Source organism: Pezoporus occidentalis, unplaced genomic scaffold (assembly GCF_034315485.1).
Source record: "Pezoporus occidentalis ecotype Australia unplaced genomic scaffold, CSIRO_AGI_Poc_V1 ctg179, whole genome shotgun sequence".
Classification (NCBI taxonomy): Eukaryota; Metazoa; Chordata; class Aves; order Psittaciformes; family Psittacidae; genus Pezoporus; species Pezoporus occidentalis.
In genome coordinates this window covers 1,252,124-1,272,250 of record NW_026913629.1, presented here as the reverse complement: position 1 = coordinate 1,272,250, position 20,127 = coordinate 1,252,124, and the positions used below count along the sequence as shown (strand labels likewise).

Here is a 20,127-nt window from a genome sequence, read left to right as displayed (position 1 = left end):
CCGGAAGCGGGTCTGTTCTGTTCCGGGGCCGGCGGTGTCCTCTGCCCGCCCCGCCTCTCCGCCCCGCACCGCACCGCGCCATGCTGCTCACCCGGGCCCTGCGCGCCGCCGCCGCGCTGCGCCCCGCGCCCCGCCGCCTCCTTCCCCTCTCCTCCTCCATCTCCTCCTTCTCCTCGGCCTCTCCCCGCGCCCTCCTCCCGCCGCCCCTGCCGCGCTCCCTGTGGCAGCTGGGCGGCGGCGGGGGGCGGACGGCGCTGCTGCGGCCTCGGCGGGGCTGGGCGGGCGGCGTGTCCTGCGGGTGCGGCGGGCTGCACACCGAGGGTGAGCGGGGAAGGGAAGGGAAGGGAAGGGAAGGGAAGGGAAGGGAAGGGAAGGGAAGGGAAGGGAAGGGAAGGGGGGGACGGACGGACACGGGACACGTGCGCGACCCCATCCCGTGCGCGGCACGTGGTGGCCGTGGCCCATGTCCCGCCGTTTCCCGGCAGGAGACAAGGCCTTCGCGCAGTTCCTGACCGATGAGATCAAGGAGGAGAAGAAGATCCAGAAGCACAAGGCTCTGCCCAAGGTGTCCGGCGGGTGGGAGCTGGAGGTGCACGGCACCGAGGCCAGGCTGGTGCGGAAGGTCCCCGGAGAGAAGTGAGTGAGGGCTGGGGAGTGGTGACGGCGCCCAGGTTTGCCCTTGTGCTCGTGTCGCTTCCCCTCCAGAGGAGGCCACGGAGGCGCTGCGAGGGCTGGAGCAGCTCTGCTCTGGAGCCAGGCTGAGAGAGCTGGGCTGGGTCAGCCTGGAGAAGAGAAGGCTCCTGAAGGGGAGACCTGAGAGCAGCTCCAGTGCCTGAAGGGGCTGCAGGAAAACTGGAGAGGGGCTTGGGACAAGGGATGTAGGGACAGGACAAGGGGAATGGCTTTAACCTGCCAGAGGGGAGACTGAGATGAGCTCTTAGGCAGAAGCTCTTCCCTGTGAGGGTGCTGAGGCCCTGGCACAGGGTGCCCAGAGAAGCTGTGGCTGCCCCATCCCTGGCAGTGTTCAAGGCCAGGTTGGACACAGGGGCTTGGAGCAAGCTGCTCTAGTGGAAGGGGTCCCTGCCCGTGGCAGGGGGTTGGAACTGGATGAGCTTTAAGGTCCCTTCCAACCCAAACCATTTGATGAGTCTGTATCACTGTGTCCTGTCTGTGCAAACTGACTGTTGCAGAGGGTCTTTGTTCTACCACCTCGGCTCAAAGGCACTTTTTGTTTAACACAAAGTTGCTTCTTTACTGTGCCTTACAAAGTTCCCTGCAGTTAAAAGCAGCAGTTCAGTAAAACTTGATAATCGGTTGTGAGAGTGGGTGAGAGGCAGCTGCATTCAGCTGAGCATCTGCAAACTGCAGCACCTGGCTGTGCTCTCGGCGTGTGAACTCAGCACTAGGAACACCATCCCTGCAACGGGAGCTTCAGACAAGACATTCTGATGGGTGCCCTTTGAGTGTGTTCAGTAATCACCGCTTCTGGTTCTTCTGCAGGGTAACGGTGACATTCAACATCAATAACAGCATTCCACCCTCAGCAGATGACGAACCACAGGAAGGGCAGAAAGCGGAAGAGCAGGAGGTAACTTGGTCTTGATGTGCACTTCAGTGATGGGTCCACAGAGGGAAGGTGGAACCTTTACCTTGAGCACCAAAGCTTCCCCCCCCCCCATTCTATTGATATTTGGGAGCATTAAGTCACAAAATGAAGATTTTCCCGAGTTACCTGTCACTTGGTTGTGATCGTCCTCTGGCAGCAGAAAGGCAGAGCAGGTCAAGAGGGTTCTATAAGGGGAAATGAGAGGAACTCAGACCTTAGAGCAGCCTTCCAGTACCAAAAGGGGCTGACAGGAAGGTTGGAGAGCAGCTTTTTGTAAGGGCATGTAGGGAAGGAGCAAGGGGGAATGGCTTTAACCTGCCAGAGGGGAGACTGAGATGAGCTCTTAGGCAGAAGCTCTTCCCTGTGAGGGTGCTGAGGCGCTGGCACAGGGTGCCCAGAGAAGCTGTGGCTGCCCCATCCCTGGCAGTGTTCAAGGCCAGGTTGGACACAGGGGCTTGGAGCAAGCTGCTCCAGTGGAAGGTGTCCCTGCCCAAGGCAGGGGTTGGAGCTGGATGAGCTTTAAGGTCCCTTCCAACCCAGACCAGTCTGGGATCTTTTGCCTTTGCGATCCCCTTACAGTAAATAGTGCAGTTTGCACTTAGCTAGTGCAAGTCCTGGTGCTGGCGGGCAGCATCAAGGAGACACAAAGCTATTCACACGACTTCACTTACGGAGCTTTGTTGGTCACAAGTGTCTCACTCCTGTTCAGTAAAACTCTTGTTAGTAAAAGTACTGGTAAAAACTGTAAAGGAGCAATATAACTTGGGCAGGTGCTTCATCCGCAGTGACACCGATGCTGAACAAGGCAAGGGGTGTTGGTGAGGTTGTGGGGGAAGTTTGGGTTGTCCTGGGCAGGTCAGAGACTGCAGAAGCAGCTGAGGGGTGGGAACAACGTGTGCAGGGTGGGCTGTGTGTTGTGCTGTACTGTGATTGCTGCTTTGGCTCCTGTTCAGATTCCAGTGCTGACGCAACTGTTCTCTTATTTAGCCTGATCTTACATCAACTCCAAACTTTGTTGTGGAAGTAATAAAGGATGATACAAAACAGACCCTTGTTCTTGACTGCCATTACCCTGAAGACGAGGTGGGTATCACACTGGTTGTGTCACACCTGTAGCCAGCTCTGGGCTGTGATTTGCTGCACGTTTCATGCTTGACTGTGGTGTCATTGTGCTCTGTTGAATCGAACTGCTCTTGACAGCCTCTTGCTTTTCTGGATCTGCAGAAAATGCAGCCCCCCCTTGTATCTTTTTTAAACACAAAAACCAGCTTTGTGTTTGCCAGAAACCACTCTTTGGGGAGGAGACTCTCCATTGCCTAACTCGCATCACAACGTGGTGTTTGGGCTGCTTGTCAACCTGTTGATTACATTAGAGAAGGGAGGCACAGCTTACCTTGAAGAGCATGGCAGCTTGAGAGGGGTGAATAAGGATGGCCAAACCAAGATACATTTATACAGTGTGTCAGTAACTTGCAAATCTCATTGTTGTGATGGGTCACAAAGAGAAGGAGGGATTAAAAAGGGGGGAAGAGGATAAAATTTGGGGCTTTGACTTGCACTGATCTTTGTGGTTTACTTTGTAAACCATATCAGATCATTTATGCAGCCAGCCATAGTGGACAAAGGGTGGGCAGATGTGTGAGACGGGTTAGAATCACACACAGGCTTGTTGCTGGCAGCTTGAGCTGGTGGCCTGACCTCTTCTTAGGTGATCTCCTGCGTTCTCCTGGGTGTCTGTGGTTGTCTTCACAGGCGTGCGTTGAGAGGGGAGCAGCACAGCTCTACTGCTGGTCCTGCAGTGCAGTATTCCTCGCTTTGGGATGAGCTGGGGGTAATAAGAGCTAATTGTACACCTTGTGTCTCATTCACTGTTTCAGATTGGAAATGAAGGAGAGGAAGAAAGTGATATTTTCACAATCCGGGAGGTCAGTTTCCAGCCCACTGGAGAATCGGACTGGAAGGACACCAACTACACCCTCAACACGGACTCCCTTGACTGGGTGAGTGCTGCCAACACAGCCACAGGCTGTGGAGTGCACTTGAACTTGCCTCTCCCGGCTGTCCTTTTGCTCCGGGGCTATGGATGAAGCCTGTCCTGGATATCTGAGACAGGGAGTCCCCCACTCTACCCCAGCTCCTCATGATGTGGTTCTGCTGCAAACTGAGGGTTGTTTGGTGGTCCCAGCAGTCTTGCATCGCTGGTGGTGTTCCTGACAGACACACATGTTGGAGCTTGTTCTGCTCTAGGCTTCCTAGATTGATTTCCCAGCAGCTCTATTACACTTCGGAGATGCTTTGACACTTGCTCAGACACATTTTGGTCTGTGTGTTTAACAACGAAGCTTATCAGATGCCACACACACCCCTTTGTTTTGTGGGGTTTCCAGGTATGGTTTTATAGTTGTGACACTAAAAACTGACGTGCCCAAGAATCTGGCATCTGTTCCTATGTTCTCGGTGCCAGGCTTTCAGAAGCTTAAATCATAGTTGGAGGCTGTGTATGGTTAAAACTTTACTCCTGGTGTGTACCTCTTTGAGGAGCACTCATGTTAAAGTGGGTTAGTGTGCTGTACAACATCCCACACTGCTTGTTTTCCCCTCTCTGACTTGAGACAGAAAATCAATTACGGATGTGTATTATTTGGGATGTTCTCAGAGTGCAGAAGTCCAAAATGAATCACTTGCTCACAAATATTGGTCTGTTTAAAAAAGCCCCACACCACCAACAGCAGACCAAGAAACACAGGACAGGTATTGTTTACTATTACTGCACTAAGCAGCCAGCATGGATCTGCTTCCCTGAGGAGCAAGGGGGGAACCACAAGCATTAATGTGCCGGAGCTGCCGCAGTTAAGTAGGATTAGAAAGAAAAAGAAACAAGGAGTTGATGATTGTAAAAGACTTTGTCTTTCACATATTTACATCAGATACCACCCTTTACAGACCCTCTTAGGACCATTCACCCCCAAGGCCACGGTGCTACATAGAAGGGACAAGCAGAGTGTGTAATCTTGGCAGACTCTTACCTGCTGACTCGTAGGGTCAGTGGTTCATCTCCAGGGTGCAGCTCATTTGTCATATGTTGGCTTTGGGTCTACACATGGGATTTGGATGGCCTGTTCATGGCCACATCCCTGCAGGTGTTCCACCCAAGGCCAGGCCTGCCCCAAAGGGATGGGAACTGCCTGGTCTCCTGTGGGAAGTGGGCCTGATCTTCCTGGGATAAATACCAGCTGCCATGGGACTTTTTACGAGCAATTCCTACCCAGGTGGGCTCTGCTAAGGAGTTTCCTGTTCTTGTTTCCAGGCTCTGTATGATCACTTAATGGATTTCCTGGCTGATCGAGGAGTGGACAACACGTTTGCTGATGAGTTAATAGAGCTCAGCACTGCACTGGAGCACCAGGAGTACATCAAATTCCTTGAAGACCTTAAAAGCTTTGTGAAATGTCAGTAGGTTAAACTAGGAAACTTGCCTTCGAGTGTGGGTATTCCACAGCACTGCTCCAGCCAGCAATACCCAAATATATCTTCACAACAGGCATGGAGAGTAAGTAATGTTGAATTTGGAGGCTGGGAAAAGGAGGATTCTCACTTGTATTTAGGGATTTGTATTTATGTTGCAGCCCTGATCAAGTTCTCTCTGACATAAACGGTCCAGAATTGCCTCACCCTGCTTGGTGGGTTTTGTACAATTAAGGATGAATGTGAAGAATAAAATCGGTTCAACATATCACTGAAAAGAATGGTGCTTCCTCTTCTTCCTGCTCTGCCTTTGCTGCCCAGAGAGTGGCCCCAAAACTGCTGCTGGTGTCAGTACAGCTGCTCACAGAGCTCTGTGTGTGCTGATACAGCACTTTCTCTGGGGAGAGCTATTCAAGAACCTCCAGCCATGCAGTGTGGCAGAGCTGTGTCTGTAGGAGGGCTGACGGCCAAGCAGTGCTAATTATGAACATGAATCTCATTCTAGGGATCTTTGCTGTCTGGATGTCAGGGAACAGAATTCAGGGTCCTAAACATCACGTTCAAGGAGTGTTTCTAAAAAGGAATGTGCTGCTATAATCAATTACATTAATGTTGCTGCAGGAGGCTGGAGCACTTCAGCTTCAGCAGAAGGACCAAGAGGCTGTGGGTGCTGATGTGGAAGGCAGTGGGGCAGCAGCTCCCACTGTCTCCTCAGACTGTTGCCAGTTGTTACCTGAAGGTCACATTAAGTTTAAAGAGAAACCGCAGCTGAAGTTCCACTGTGAGCCCTGAGTTAAAGACGACACAAAGTCTGAAATAAACTAAAGTATATTTATTGCAAAATATATCCTGTGCCATTCAAAGTGCAGGGCAGGGCAGCGCTGCTGCCTTTCCAGGTATCTGACACAGTAGCTACAGGTATGTACATGAAAATACTAGCAGCTCTGGGGACGATTTTTACTCTTGAAGTCCTTCCAGTACAAAAGCAGCAGTTGAATGAACTTACAGGAGAATCGTCCAGGAGTCACAGACCTTAACAAAAGGCAAGATGAAAGGGGATCCTAATGTATAAAATGAATTATTAATGTTCAAAATTTGTCTGAAATGCTCCGCTCCCAACACCATTCTCATGGTGATTTTAAGTCAGCAGCAAAGCTATAAAGACACAGGAGCTCCAGCCCGAGCCAAAGGGATGGTGTGTTCTCCAGGAGGTACAGGTGAACCTTCTGAGGAGGCTTAAACTGAAGTAATCCTTAAACCTTTTCCTTGTGAACCACTTATCTGAATGGATGTTCCACACAAGACAAGGAACCCATTGGCTAACACGTGAGACAGGTAAGGCACTACATGGGACAGGTCCTTGGAAGATGCCCTAGTCCAGCAGTTAAGGCAAGTTGTGTCTCTTGGCTTTGCTTTTCACAGTAACTGGTCAAAACTAAAACCATTCCCAAGGAAGTTTGTGGAAGAACTCCAGCACAACCCCCCAAGGGTCAATGGACTTGTGGTTTCTGCCCATGTAATTGAGAAGGGGATCCAAGCAGAGATCCTTTCCAGGAAGCTGACATTTAGACTCACCGCACAGCTCATGAGGAGACTGGCTTCTTCCTCCATCCCACTGGTGACTGTGAACTCCGGGCTGTGGAAGCACCTGTGGCTGTGCTCTGTTACAGTGTTTTCTAGGAGTGACCTAAGCTTCCCTTCTGTCATATCCTGAGGAAAAAGGGGGTTAATAGAAGGCTTAACCTGGCCATAGCTTAAACATGCCTCTTCCCAGCAGCAGACATGTCACAGTGCAGCTCACCTGTGTGCTGATGTGTAACCCACACTGGCAGAAAACCACATGATTCCTCACAGTCAGGTTATTCCTAGAAAGAGCATTCAACGAGCAGCATCAGAACAGAGGCAGATGTTAGCAAAAACCCTGTTAGATTTAGGAGGTCAATGTGGGTTTTTTACTTGAAATTAACACTAGCACCAGCCTCTCTTTGCCCATTGCTTTCATCTGTTTGTAAAGCCCAAACTACTGCAGGGGAGCAGAGAATCTCATTCCAGTGTTGAGGACTTTTCTTACTTTCTACACACTGGGCAGATGATCTTGTCACTGGCATCCAAGCCATCCAGCATCGCGTTGAGGCATTCCTCATCAAACTGCAGGCTCTGCTCATACTCTTCCATAACCAGCTGCTCTGCAATAACAACAAAACACCCTTAGGCACCTGCTATGAACTCAAGGCAAAGCTGTACAAGTGGAGCTGCTGCAGAAGCAGGGGCTAGGGTGGCCACTGGTTTCAAAGAACTTTTCTTTCCTTGGATCAGGTTTCTATGTGATGAAATCAACCCATTTTGTCCCTATGGCTCAATCTTTAATCCACCTCTGGTGCCTTTCCAACCAGCAGTTCAGAAACATTCTGAATTGATTTATACAGGTTCCTACAGCTCCCCAACACCTCAGCCCTGTTTCTACGCTCTCCTCTCTTACTAGCTTCTCACAGACCTTACAATGCCATTTAAATTGTCTAAAAGGTATTCACTGCCTTAGAGAGGCTACAAAGGCTCCTCCCCTATAGCAGGTGGGCTCCAAGAACCAAGCGGTGCAGCCTCAGCTGGTTTGGATTACTAGAGGGGAACAGTAAAGCTCAGATAGGAGTCAGAAAACATGCAGTGACTTTACCTTGCAAGATCAGTTCTTGCTGGATCTCCTCCAGCACCGCCAGCTCATGGGGATCCTCCAGCATCTGGGAAAGACACATCCCAGTGATCCAACCGTCCTGGCTGCTCTGTCACTAAACCTCCACGCCTGACTGCGCCGTCACAACCCCAATTCGCTCTGTGTGTTCTTTGGGCTGTAAATCTCTATTTGCCAAACCGTGCGCTGCGGGAAGCAGCCTGTCCGACAGCCACCTGTGCAGGGCCGGCCAGGACACAGCCTCCACTGCTTTTCAAAACACCGATGGTTTATTCCTGCTCTCGGCAGCGGGAAGCGACAGAGCAGCTCTAAAACCCACCGATGGGGAGCCCACCCCCTGCGGGATGCGCAGGTCCTGAAGGAAGCCGAGGCACTCACAGCGCTGCACCCCACGTTACAGCTGTGGAGCGGGAACCCCAAACCAGCCCCGAACACCCACAGCCCCATGCACACAGCGATGCCTCTGACCCGCCCGCACCCCGCAGGGAGCCGGCACCGACCTGCGGCAGCGCCTCCGTCCCGCCGAGGGCCTGCAGCGCCCGCCACTCCTGCTCCATCACCTCCCGCACCAGCGCCGGGCCCCTCGGCCTCTCCCCGGCCCGGCGGTACCGCTCCAGCAGCTTCGCCCGGCTGCTCCTCAGCCTCTCCATGCAGCGCTGGGAGCGACACACACACACGGGGCGCGTCAGGGAAGGGAGGGAGGCAGGGAGGGGGCCGCCCGGTCCCGTCCCGTCCCGTCCCCACTCACTAGCCGGTAGGTCTCCTTCCAGGGCGGCGCGGCCCGGCCCTTGTACCGCGCTCGGCTCCGCCATGGCGGCGCCTCCATGGCCCGGGCGAGCCGCGGCGCGCCTGTGCCGCTGGGCACGCCGGGAAATGTAGTCCCGGCGCGGAGAGAGCGGCGGTGGCTGCTGGCGATGGCGGCGGAGAGCGGCCCCGCGGAGCAGTGGCGCACGGCCCTGCCGCAGCACGAGGTGCTCAGCCGCCTCCGGGAGCGAGAGGCCGCAGCCCCCGGCGCCGCCGCCCGGCCGCCCATCATCCGCAACCTCCTCTTCGGCCTCGATGGCGACCTCTTCCTCTGGGACAGCGAGCACAGCGCCCTCCACACCATCGGCCTGCGCCGCCTCGGCGGGCCCGAGGCCCCGGGGCTCAGCCGGTACCAGGTAAGTGGGGAGAGCCCGAGGGACCGCGGGCGGGTTGTGAGGGCAGGAGGGGACCGTCACGGGGAGCGGGGCTGAGCGGGGCCGGGCCCTCAGGGCCCCGGGCTTGCTGGCGCTGGGTCTTTGCTCACAGAAACCCGCCGGCCGTGTGCTCGGCAGGTTTTGCCCCGCTCTTGACCGTGTGACCGTTGTATAAATCACTGTCCAGAGCAGGAGCGGGCGGTGACCGTCCCCATATGGCCCTGGTGATGCCGCACCTCGAACCCTGTGTTCAGCTCTGGGCTTCTCACCACAAGAGAGACATTGAGGTGCTGGAGCGGGGCCAGAGAAGGGCAGCGGAGCTGGTGCAGGGCCTGGAGCACAAGTGTGATGGGGAACGGCTGAGGGACCTGGGGGGTTCAGTCTGGAGAAGAGAAGGCTCAGGGGGGACCTGATGGCTCCCTACAAGTGCCTGACAGGAGGATGGAGCCAGGAGGGGCTGGGCTCTGCTCCCAAGGAACAAGGGATGGGACAAGAGGAAACAGCCTCAAGCTGCCCCAGGGCAGGTTTAGATGGAGCTGAGGAGCAATTCCTGCCCCAGAGGGTGCTCAGGCATTGGAACAGGCTGCCCAGGGCAGGGCTGCAGTCACCGTCCCTGCAAGTGTTCACACCCCGTGGAGACAAGGCCCTCAGTGCCATGGGTCAGTGGTGGCCTTGGCAGGGCTGTGGTAAGGGTTGGACTTCATGAGCTTAAAGGTTTTATCCAACCTGGATGACTGTGATAAAGATGTGCCGTGCTTCCGTGAGTGCTTTTGGTGGCTTGTGCTTAACTGATGTATTTGTATTTTCAGACCCTGATGTGCATAAACCCACCCCTGTTCGAGGTTTATCAGACGCTGTTAAGCCCCACGCAGCATCATGTGGCGCTCATCGGTACGAAGGGGCTCATGGTGCTGGAGCTGCCTAAACGCTGGGGGAAGAATTCAGAGTTTGAAGGTGGGAAATCCACGGTGAACTGTAGGTGGGTGAGACCTCAGGTGGTTAACGACACCCTTGTCCTGCCACTGTTCCCTTACAGCCTCTCCTGCCTTGGGCACCAGTGGATAAGGAAGACATTGGTTGTGTTGGGGTTGTAGGGACAATCACAAATGAAGTTAACTTGCCTCAAGGACTTGCTGATTGTTAAGTGACCCAAATAAATTACCTTCTTAATAGGGTGCAGCTGCTGAGGAGCTGAGTGCTCCTCTGTAGTATTCTCTATTCTTTCTGGAGTCTTTTAGCCATACATCCAGCTGGAAATAACACAGGCTCCAAGTGAAAGCTGTAACTTCAGCTTTAAGAATAATACAGCTAATGGCTTTGAAACCTTTTAATTGGGTTTCTAGCTCCTCTTGCCCCCCCTTCCCCTTCGAAGTAACTTGTGTGTGTTTTGTAACAGTGCATATCTCTGCTGTGTATTTCAGCACTGTCCCTATTGCGGAAAGGTTCTTCACAAGCTCAACATCTCTGACTTTAAAGCATGCTGCCTGGTATCCCTGCGAGACACTGGAGCCCCATATTGTGCTCTTGACTTCAGATAACACTATACGGTAAAACCTGATTGTAGTTTATTATCAAAGGGTTGTTTTTTTTTTGCAATAGCCAGTCTGATTCTTTGCTAGATATTTGCGTCCAGCCATTCCTACCAGGATTACCAATAAAAAGTAGGATGGGATAGATTTTGGACTGGTAGCAACTGTGTAACAGTGCCCTCTGAATGCCCATTGCTGCATTTCTTTCCTCTAGGTTTTACAGCCTGAAGGTACCTCACACACCCATCAAGGTGATCGCTCTTTCAGACACTGAGGAGGAGACTTTCACCATCAAAAAAGGGTTTGTGTGGCTGCTTGTATTTTGAAATGCTTTTGACAGAATAAGCTCTGTGTTCTCAGCTGTGTTTTTAACGAGTAAGTGATAAATCTGCCTGGAAACCTGATGTGATGTGGTTTTTTTCCTGGACTTTCTCAGCAGCAACTGCACTTTTTCTTGGCTTTGTTTTTTTCCTTTTTTTGTCATCCTGAAAGCGGTAACAAACTGTGCAGTCAAGTGTTTGTCAGAGTAGTCGTGTGAAAAATACACCTTGTCTTTCAGATGGGGCTATGAAGGGCTTTTTGAGTGAGGAGTGCAGAAAATAGCTCCTTTTTTTTAGTCCCTTCTTGGCCTACTTAGAAAGTAAGAACTTGAGGGTCTCAGTAGTCAAGTCACAGACTGCCACAGGAAATACCAGTATGCCCATCTCTTCTGTCCTGTGAAATGGGGCTGGCTGGTGGGTGTGTTGCAGAAATGAGGCACTGTGAGAAGGATGTTACTCACATGCTTTTGCTGCTGAAAATAGCACATGTCCAAGGACTGATGGGCAGGTGTTTGGTGGTAATTTGTCAGCACGTACCCATGGTCTAGTTAAACACTTGTGTCCTTAGAATTGTTGGTAACTTCAGGTCTTGTTCTCACTTGTGCCCAGGAGAGCCTACACAGCATCACTGGGGGAGACCGCGGTGGCATTTGACTTCGGCCCACTGGTGCCAGTCCCAAAGAACACACTGGGACAGCGAGGCAGTGACGAGGTGCTGGCCTATCCACTTTACATTCTGTATGAAAATGGAGAGACGTTCCTCACCTACATCAGCCTGCTGCAGAGGTAGGATCATGTTCCTCATCAGGTTTCATCATGTTCATCATCAGGGGTGCTTCTATGTCTGTACAGTGTTAGGGCTGGAGAGCCATCTCTCGGTTTGGCTGGGACTCTGTAAAGGATGCTGGGCCGGGGTTTATTGTATTGCAGTCTGGTTTATCTCTTTATGTCAGTGCTAATAGGCTGAAATCCAAGAATATTTGTCCTCCTTTTTCATCTAGATATTAAGCGTGCAGTTTCCACTGCTGAGAATTCACTGTCCATTATTTGCCATCAGAAATCCGAAATGAAGACACCAGACTGTTAGAAGATCAGCAGGTCTAAGGGTATTTTAGGATCTCCAATTCACAGTGCAGGCATCCTTAGCTTAGTGGCATCCTAGGAAAGAAAGATTTTAAGATCATAGAGGGTTTGCAGGCATGTTCCATGATGACATATAAGAATGTAAATCAGGAATATAAGCCCAATATAAAAAAAAGTTACTTCAGAAAACTGAGAAGATGGTGGAAAACTTAAAGTTGGATCTAGTATAACTGAATATTAAACTGTGGGGTATTTTGGTTTGAAGCAGCACCGTTTGCTTCTGCACAAGAAATACTGCAGCACTGAGCAGATCCTGTCTGTAGGCAGTGAAAGGGGCTCAGTTCTTCAAAAGTTCTACCAAGAGAAATGATGTGTTGCAAAATGCTGCTTGTAAAGTGCTTTAACAAGGAAGAAACCAATTAGGTGTTAAAGGTAATGCACCTTTAGTAATGAAATCTCTCATTTATTTGCAGCGTAGCTTGGTTGCTTTCAAAGCATGAAACATTACTGACCTCCAGTTTCTTCTCTGACATCTCCACCAAGAAGTTGTTGTTCAGGCTCAATCTGCAGAAGCCTGGGCTGCTGCTGGCTCATAGAAATCAGAACTAAAACCACTGGGTTGTTTGGGGTTTGGATTATTTTTAGGTCCTCCTTATCTTGTAGTTATTGTGCAGCAAACTCTCGCAGGTAACTATGGGGAGCTCTCCTTCCACGCCTCATCTTGTGAACACATCTTTATTCCAGCACTGGGAATCTTGGCAAGCTGCTTGGCCCTCTGCCCATGCACCCTGCAGCAGAAGACAACTATGGCTACGATGCTTGTGCTGTCCTTTGCCTGCCCTGTGTTCCAAACATCCTGGTGATTGCCACCGAGTCGGGAATGCTTTATCACTGTGTGGTACTGGATGGAGAAGAAGATGACGATCCGGTATCTGGTCTTGGGGTTCTTTTTGTCTACACACATTTTTGTTTCTTTACTTCCTGGCTGCCAAGATGGCAGGATGCCCACAAGTGAATGCCAAGTGCCAAAGCTGCATTCTTTTATCATGAGGTAGTGAGTCTCCCTCCTCTTCCAGCCAGTCCCTGGGATTCTCTGATGCTTTTCTTCTAAGTGTCAGATCTGTGTATCCTGATGGTAGGTCAGATTTTGATCAGACTTACTATGAACTGTTTTAAAGAGAATCTTCTAAGAAGAAACTCTATTTCTGAGATGATTTTTTTAAAGTGGGGAAAAATAAAAGGGACTTGAACTACTTCTCTGTCAGTTAATACTCTTGCCTGTGCTGTGTGAGCGTTGATGTTGTTTATCTTGGCATGTCTGTTTAAATGATGTTGCACAGAATGAATTCTCATTGCTCTTTACAGTCAGAAAAGTCATGGGACCCAAGATCTGATATTATTCCTTCCCTGTACGTGTTTGAATGTGTTGAGCTGGAACTTGCACTGAAACTGGCATCAGGAGATGAAGAGGAGCCTTTAGAATCTGACTTCTCTTGCCCAATCAAATTGCATCAAGGTAGGGCTGGTTTTCAGGTTATTGGCTTTATTTAATGTTTTTAAGATCAAGGTACGTATAAATTATCATTTGTGTCAAACAAAGGGGTGTTAAAATAAGAATTTGGTGTCTTCAGTAAAGCTGTAGAAGGAGCAAGCCTGGGAGGTGCTTTAGTGTTCACTGAAGGGCAGATTACAGATGGTCACATACTACTGTATTCTTTTAATGTGTATTATAAAGTAGAATTTGTTGCATCTGTGTGTCAGCATGTGCTGTGGGGATGGTGATCCTGATGGAGGAATCAGTGCCTGCTGCTTAGACTCTCTGATACAAATGTGCGGCAGGAGGTTGGGTAGCACAGAGTGTTTGGGTCTTTCTAAACAAGAAGCTTGTCAGAATGCTCATCTGCTGGCTTTAAGTGATCTTCCCTTTAAAATCCAGTGGACAGGTAGAGGTGTGGGGGGATAGGAATAGTTCAAAACAATTCATCAGGTGTTTCAAGTGTAATTATATTTTATGCAGAACTCTAATAACGTGACCAAAGCATCAAGCTCAGTTTTTGGATGGGGATGAGTTAGCACTTGTAAGATGTCAGTGCTGACTGAACACTAAGTTGATGCACAGCTCAGCACTGCAGGTTCCAGTGGTGGGTTTTTCTCAGTTCAGTGCCTTTTCTTACATTTCCTGTTTCAATTTCAGATCCAAAATGTCCCTCTCGCTACCACTGCACACACGAAGCTGGTGTCCATAGCGTGGGGCTGACATGGATCAACAAACTGCACAAATTCCTTAGCTCAGGTGAGTGGTGAGACCATTGCACACAGAGGGAAGAGAGTGCTACTGAACACCAGTGTTCTGCTAGCAGCAAGTTGGTAGATGGGGGTAGTACTGAGAACCCCTTACCGTGCAAAGCAGACCTGAAGCATTCTGACAAATCTCTTTGTAGATGAAGAAGACAAAGACAGTTTACAAGAGTTGGGAGCAGAACAGAAGTGCTTTGTTGAACATATTCTTTGTACAAAACCGTTGCCATGCAGGTAAAAATCAAACTCTATTGCTTCCAAACCAGTGAGTTGCTATGGAAAGTATGTATGATTTGCCCTCTTCTGCTGCACTCTTTCCATTAAAATTAATGCAGTCAGCTCAAAAGAACGCAGATAACATAACTAAGCACTTTGTGCATCAGGAACAAAACTCTTTTGACTGGATAATTTTTGTGCTTTCTTCCCTGCAGGCAGCCTGCTCCTATTCGAGGCTTTTGGATTGTTTCTGACATCCTGGGACCCACAATGATCTGCATCACAAACACCTATGAGTGTATTACAAGGCCTCTCTTGTACGTGGGTCTGAATTGGTTTGAAATCTGTGGCTGTTGCATGAAAAGGATCTGAGGCTATTATTTCATTGCTCTATTATTTTCACCCCAGCCATATGCATCTCCCATGACACACAGGGCAGTTTGCCTCCTGAACACTCCCTGGCTGAGCACTTAAGTGTTATTATAGTAGTTACTTGCTACTGATAAGGTGTTTGTAGGGGATATAATTAACCTGTAGCACTTTTAGTGAGTATTAGGACTAGAATTGCATCTAAAGGTTCTTGAGGGTATTGTTGATTTTTCTTCATTGTTATCATGAGGAATCTGTGAACCAAAACCTTGTTTACAGCCAGTCCAAAGATTCTGAATGAGCACCAAGGTGATGTTTGCTGTAAAGAGAAAAAAAATGGATTCTTAAAAGTGCCTTAAAGCAGTGGGATTTTAGTAGCCATTTCCAAAGCCACTGCACTTTGGGAGCGGTGGGAAAAATCCAGACTCACGTGGTAGGTTTGCATGATGAAGTGAATGTACTGAGGGGAGGGCATTGTTTTGGGTTTGTTTACTGCTAAGAACACTTCAATGTGTGACAGGTACCTTCAGCTGGTGTTAATGTCAGCTTCTCACAGACCTTGCATTATTCTTTTAACTACTTCTGCAGTGCTTTTAAATAGGTTTTTCTGTCCGCTCTTTTAGACCCCATTATCAGAAGTAACAGGGGTGGGCAGTGATGCAGCAGGCTGCTTTGAAAAGCAGGTAATGCCCCTGTTCAAGGGGCACTCGCCTTGTTTCAGAGCTCAGCTCTCTTCTTGAGTAAAAGGGTATTTATGATTGCTAGTTTCAGCTGTGGCCAAGCAGAAAGCTGTGGGGGTGTGATGCCACTGACCTCCTATAGACCTGGAACACTCCTGACTTACTGCTGTAATACCTTAATTCCACAGGGCTGACTTCCTTTAACTACTGTTTGACACAGTATGGATGTTTCTGGTTTAACCTGTGTTCTCCCATTTGATGCTCTGGTAGAAGTACAGTCCATCCTGCATCCCCTCCACTGCTGTGTACCAGGGAAGACAAGGAAGTTGCTGTTTCCCCTCTCCGTATCCTGGCTGCATCACAGCATTCATTTGAGAAGCATATCCGAAGCATCCTGCAGCGCAGTTCTGCCAATCCCTTGGTTCTGAAGTAAGCAAATATGTTTTCCCAGGGGACCTGAACAGGGAAGGCTTTCAGGAATACTGTGTGTATAGCAAAGGGGTTTAACTGTAGCCTTCCATAACAGCCCTGCTGAGCTGTCACCATAAATACTGCAAATTGTTTATCCTTGCAAAGGGATGGGTTGGAGTAGGATTGCAAGCCCATGTCTTATATTATTCAGGTCTGCTGATAAAGATGCTGCTCCTCCCCCTGAAGAATGCCTTCAGCTTCTTAGCAGAGCCACCCAAGTGTTCAGAGAGGAATATATACTGAAACAGGACCTGGCAAAGGAGGAAATTCAGCAAAGGTAATACAAACCCCTCATAACTATGGGCTGCACAGCCTTTGTGAAACAACAGCACTAAGTACTGAGCACTAAACCTCTGCTGCACTAACCCTTGTAAATGAGTAAAATGTACTCGGGTAAGACTCCTTCTTCAAATTAGAGTTATGTCGCAAAGTTAGGGCAGAGTGGAGGAGTTTATTCCCACCACTGCCCATCCTTTATTGTCTTTAGTTCTTCATAATCACTTCTGTGCTATTGTCTGTGTAGCATAAACCCCAGCTGAACTGGGTTGCTGGTGGAGGTGATTTGATTTTATGTTTTTATTTTAAGAGTGAAGCTGCTGTGGGGACAGAAGAAGAAACAACTGGAAGAGATTAATTACTGTCGGGAGGAAAGGTGAGGCTAATGTGTCTGCTTTACCAAGTCAGACATCAGGAATGCAAGTGCTTCATACAGGGGCCTGTGTGCAGTGAGTGAGAAGTAAATGCATGTCTGGCTCTTTGCTCTGTCTCTCACCTTTCCTGTGAATCTAAATAGATGTTTCTCACTTGCACAAAGGAAAAGCCTGCGGGAAATGGCCGAGCGCTTGGCTGACAAGTACGAGGAAGCCAAAGAGAAGCAGGAAGATATTATGAACAGGTGAGTGCAAGCTCTGCTCTGTTTCATCACTGATTACTTGCTGTTAAGTAGGGGTCTGACAGAACAGGGTGGGCAGAAAGTGCTCAGTTAGAATCCAGGGTTTCTGCAGTTCTCTTTGCTGGGGCGCAGTGGTGATTTTTCAGTACAACTTCAGGCCCAGGCTGAGCCAGCTCATGGTTTAGAAATGCCATGTGAGAGGAGCTGAAAGGGGAAAGTCAAGTCCTGAGCCCCTGAAACTCAGAAGAGCAACAGCAGCACAAGGCTGGTGGTGTCTTAGCAGTAAGTTCATTCAGTGACGTTTCTTGCTTTGTACACCAAGGATGAAGAAAGTACTTCGGAGTTTCCACTCTCAGCTTCCTGTTCTGTCAGACAGTGAAAAAGACATGAGGAAAGAGCTGCAGACAATACATGACCAGCTGCAGCACCTGAGCAATGCCATCAGACAGGTGAGAGCGTATGTTACTGGACCCACCTCACTCACACCCTGGGACAGTGCTGGTAGAACAGGGTCCTTCCAATGGAGCAGCTTTGTGCTTACATTAAATTAGCAGCAACATACTAAAATAACTTCTGACCTTGTTATTCACACAGAGAGACCTTCTGCAGCCCAGTATAAACCCTGAGAAAGCCTACACACCCCCTCCATAGTCCTAGCAGTAACATCCTCCTCTTTGGGGGAGGTAAAGTCCAAAAGCAAGCAGGTTTTAACCCAAACACGCTGTGCTACACCAATTTGTGACTGTAAGCAGCTTTCACTTTGGCAGCCAATGCCACCACTGACTGGGGTGTTCTTTTTGTGCATAACTTCCAGGTTAAAATGAAAAAGGAATATCAGCAGAAAAAGATGGAGAGGGGTTCCAGCCCCCGAAAACCCAGCATTAGCCTCAGTGCCTACCAGAGCAAGTGCATCCAAACCGTCCTGAAAGAAGAGTAAGTTAAAGCTTGGATCCTCCTGTAGAATTCAAGCCCTGGCACTTACAAAAGCAATTCCAGTTGAGTTTCTGGGGTATGGTTTAACCTCTGTCCTGCAGGAAGGGGGATCACTGATGCACTAGCTGGAGCTTGGTGAGAGGGGCTGAAGTATAAGCTGTGCCTCTGTGTGACAGCAGCACTGGCCATCTTGTGCTAGTATTAAACTAAAATCTGCTTTAAGTTGGCTGTTTGCCCAGGGATGTTTTGGCAGTCTCCGTCCAGCCCATAATTAACAAAATGACTTGCAGCTCTTTCCATTCTCTGTATTTCCCTTCCTGGTAAGTTCTGAGCAAATGACTTGCACCCTCCTGACTTGGATTTCTTTTTCCTGAAGGGGAGAACACATAAGGGAAATGGTCAAACAGATCAACGACATCAGAAGCCATGTGAACTTTTGACATGCCCTCGCTGAGGAAGCTGCACCAAAAGACTGGATGAGCTTTAACGTTCCCTGATATCTCCCCTTGTATATTTACCATTTGTACGTCAAGCAATACACCTTTTACTTATTGTTTTGTGAAGCTGGACTGTGAAATAAGATACTTTTGATGAGATTCCTTACATACTGTGTTCTTTGCTTTTCTCCTGGGAAGGAGGCACGTTACATTGTGCCTGTTCCAAGGTGCTCCAACTAGCTCCACAGTGTGGGAATTGCTCCCTGGGGTTATTCTGGGAGACTTCTCCCCCCTTGGTCCGAGGTAGGGGAGCTCTGTGGCTGAAGGCAGAGTAGAAAGACCAGAGAGAAGCGCACACACTTCAGCAGCTCTTTTTAATTTGGAACACTTTCTTCATAAAGGACACACCTTCAATACAGTTAACAAATGGTTACACACGAATCCTGAGGACAGCAGAACTCTACACCCACGATTGCACGGGACACCAATGGTGTGGCTCACCGGAATGCAGTAGTAACTTCCAAACACTCAGTTTGCCTTTAGCAAAAGATGGCTCCAGAGTCTTAATTGACATTAAGAGGTCAGTTATTTATCTTCTGTAGACAAATGTCAGTGGACAATAAATAATTGCTGTCCCTCACCCCAACCCCTTAGAAAAGGTGACATGGTCAAGCTCAGTTTTGAAAAGTAGTACTGCACTGCTACAAAAGTGGCACAGCAAGAGGTGCCCCAGTAAAGCTGAAGGAAGGGGGCTGCTAGTACCTGCTGGGTAACGAGGGTACCAGGCATGCTGCAAGAACACTTGGGTTTTTGTACAGATTAAGACTATACAAGTAGAGGAATGCATTCAAAACTTGATCTCATCCCTTTACAGTCTGCAAGAACAGAATCCAGTTTTCTAGTCCACTCGCCCTGTGTATCGTGGCTGACCTGCCTGGTCAGCAGTGCCTGTTGAGAATCTCTTACTAACCGTGGAGAACCCACCACCCTACTCAGATCATGTTCCAGAACACCAAGAACTGGAGGGAAAAGCATTTGTGTTCTGATGTTTTATGAGCAGTAACACCATAATCCACCCAGTGAGTATCTACAGCACGAGCTTTCACTACACTTAATTTACTTTCTTTTAACTTCGCTTTGCAAGTTTGGCACATGCTATTTTGTTTTTAAAGGCCCCTTTAAGTCTCTTTGAGTTGCTGCTTCTGAAGCTGTGCTCTCCTTCCTGGGGAAGGACAGCCCCTCTGGGGCAGGACAGCTTTGCAGTGAGCATGGCTCCTACTGCCCCTGTGAACAGGCAGGTTTCCAATCAGAAACATGGTCACAGCTAGGCCTTAAACAGGAGGGAAGGTGTTCAGGTGTGTGATGGAATATGGGGGGTAAAAGGGAACAACCGTACAGTTCTTGTACACCCTTCGTCTCCAAACCAAGAGGAAGTTCCTTCACAGACTCATGCAGTGCCTGGTTTACCAGTGTCCTTGCTCTTACCAGCACTGCAGCCCTACCACTGCCTCCAGCCTCCTCTAACCAGACCAACCGGCCAGCATTGGCCCCCGAGACCAGCACAGGAGCATGCACAGCAACACACACACATACAGAACACCATTGGGCAACCACTGTACTTGTTACTGTGTCTCCCCAAAATGACAAACTGATTGGCACGTGCCTGTCTGCCCTATTGGGTTGCAGAGACCCAATGAAACCCTACAGCCACCAGCAGAAGGCTGACCTATGGGAAGCCACATCACCAAGCTGTGAAATGCACTAAGGGAAAGCCACACCAGGCCTGGACTGGTTGAAACAACCTAAACTGGTCAGCTCTGATCCCTGTTGTTCGGGGCAGGGCTGCTGAGGATGGGCACGGACACAAGGGCCAGGAAGGGATGCTGAAAGGCAGTGACCAGCCACTTCCCTTGCTCTCCTGCTCTAGGAGCACGGCCAGAAACCCAACCAAAGCCTCTTTTTCT

The 20,127-nt window shown here is 49.5% G+C and overlaps 3 protein-coding genes across 3 annotated transcripts in view; 2 read left to right on the top strand and 1 right to left on the bottom strand.

Moving 5' to 3' along the window:
• The window catches only part of IFT22 (intraflagellar transport 22), a 134,870-nt gene that overhangs the window by 45,644 nt on the left and 69,099 nt on the right, over nucleotides 1-20,127 (bottom strand). The gene's annotated exons all lie outside the window — the stretch shown is intronic.
• Nucleotides 43-5,352, top strand: C1QBP (complement C1q binding protein). Its single transcript, XM_062614939.1, has 6 exons — nucleotides 43-321; nucleotides 486-636; nucleotides 1,501-1,588; nucleotides 2,594-2,689; nucleotides 3,484-3,606; nucleotides 4,914-5,352. The coding sequence occupies exons 1-6, from the start codon at nucleotides 81-83 to the stop codon at nucleotides 5,061-5,063; spliced, it is 849 nt and encodes a 282-aa protein (XP_062470923.1). The 5' UTR covers nucleotides 43-80; the 3' UTR covers nucleotides 5,064-5,352.
• On the top strand, nucleotides 8,567-18,329 carry NUP88 (nucleoporin 88). The gene is made up of 17 exons (XM_062614924.1): nucleotides 8,567-8,917; nucleotides 9,745-9,914; nucleotides 10,357-10,482; nucleotides 10,679-10,765; nucleotides 11,394-11,570; nucleotides 12,612-12,795; nucleotides 13,233-13,383; nucleotides 14,062-14,160; nucleotides 14,309-14,399; nucleotides 14,597-14,698; nucleotides 15,701-15,859; nucleotides 16,053-16,178; nucleotides 16,488-16,553; nucleotides 16,716-16,796; nucleotides 17,116-17,242; nucleotides 17,608-17,726; nucleotides 18,103-18,329. Exons 1-17 carry the CDS (start codon nucleotides 8,582-8,584, stop codon nucleotides 18,164-18,166), a joined length of 2,265 nt encoding a protein of 754 aa, XP_062470908.1. The 5' UTR covers nucleotides 8,567-8,581; the 3' UTR covers nucleotides 18,167-18,329.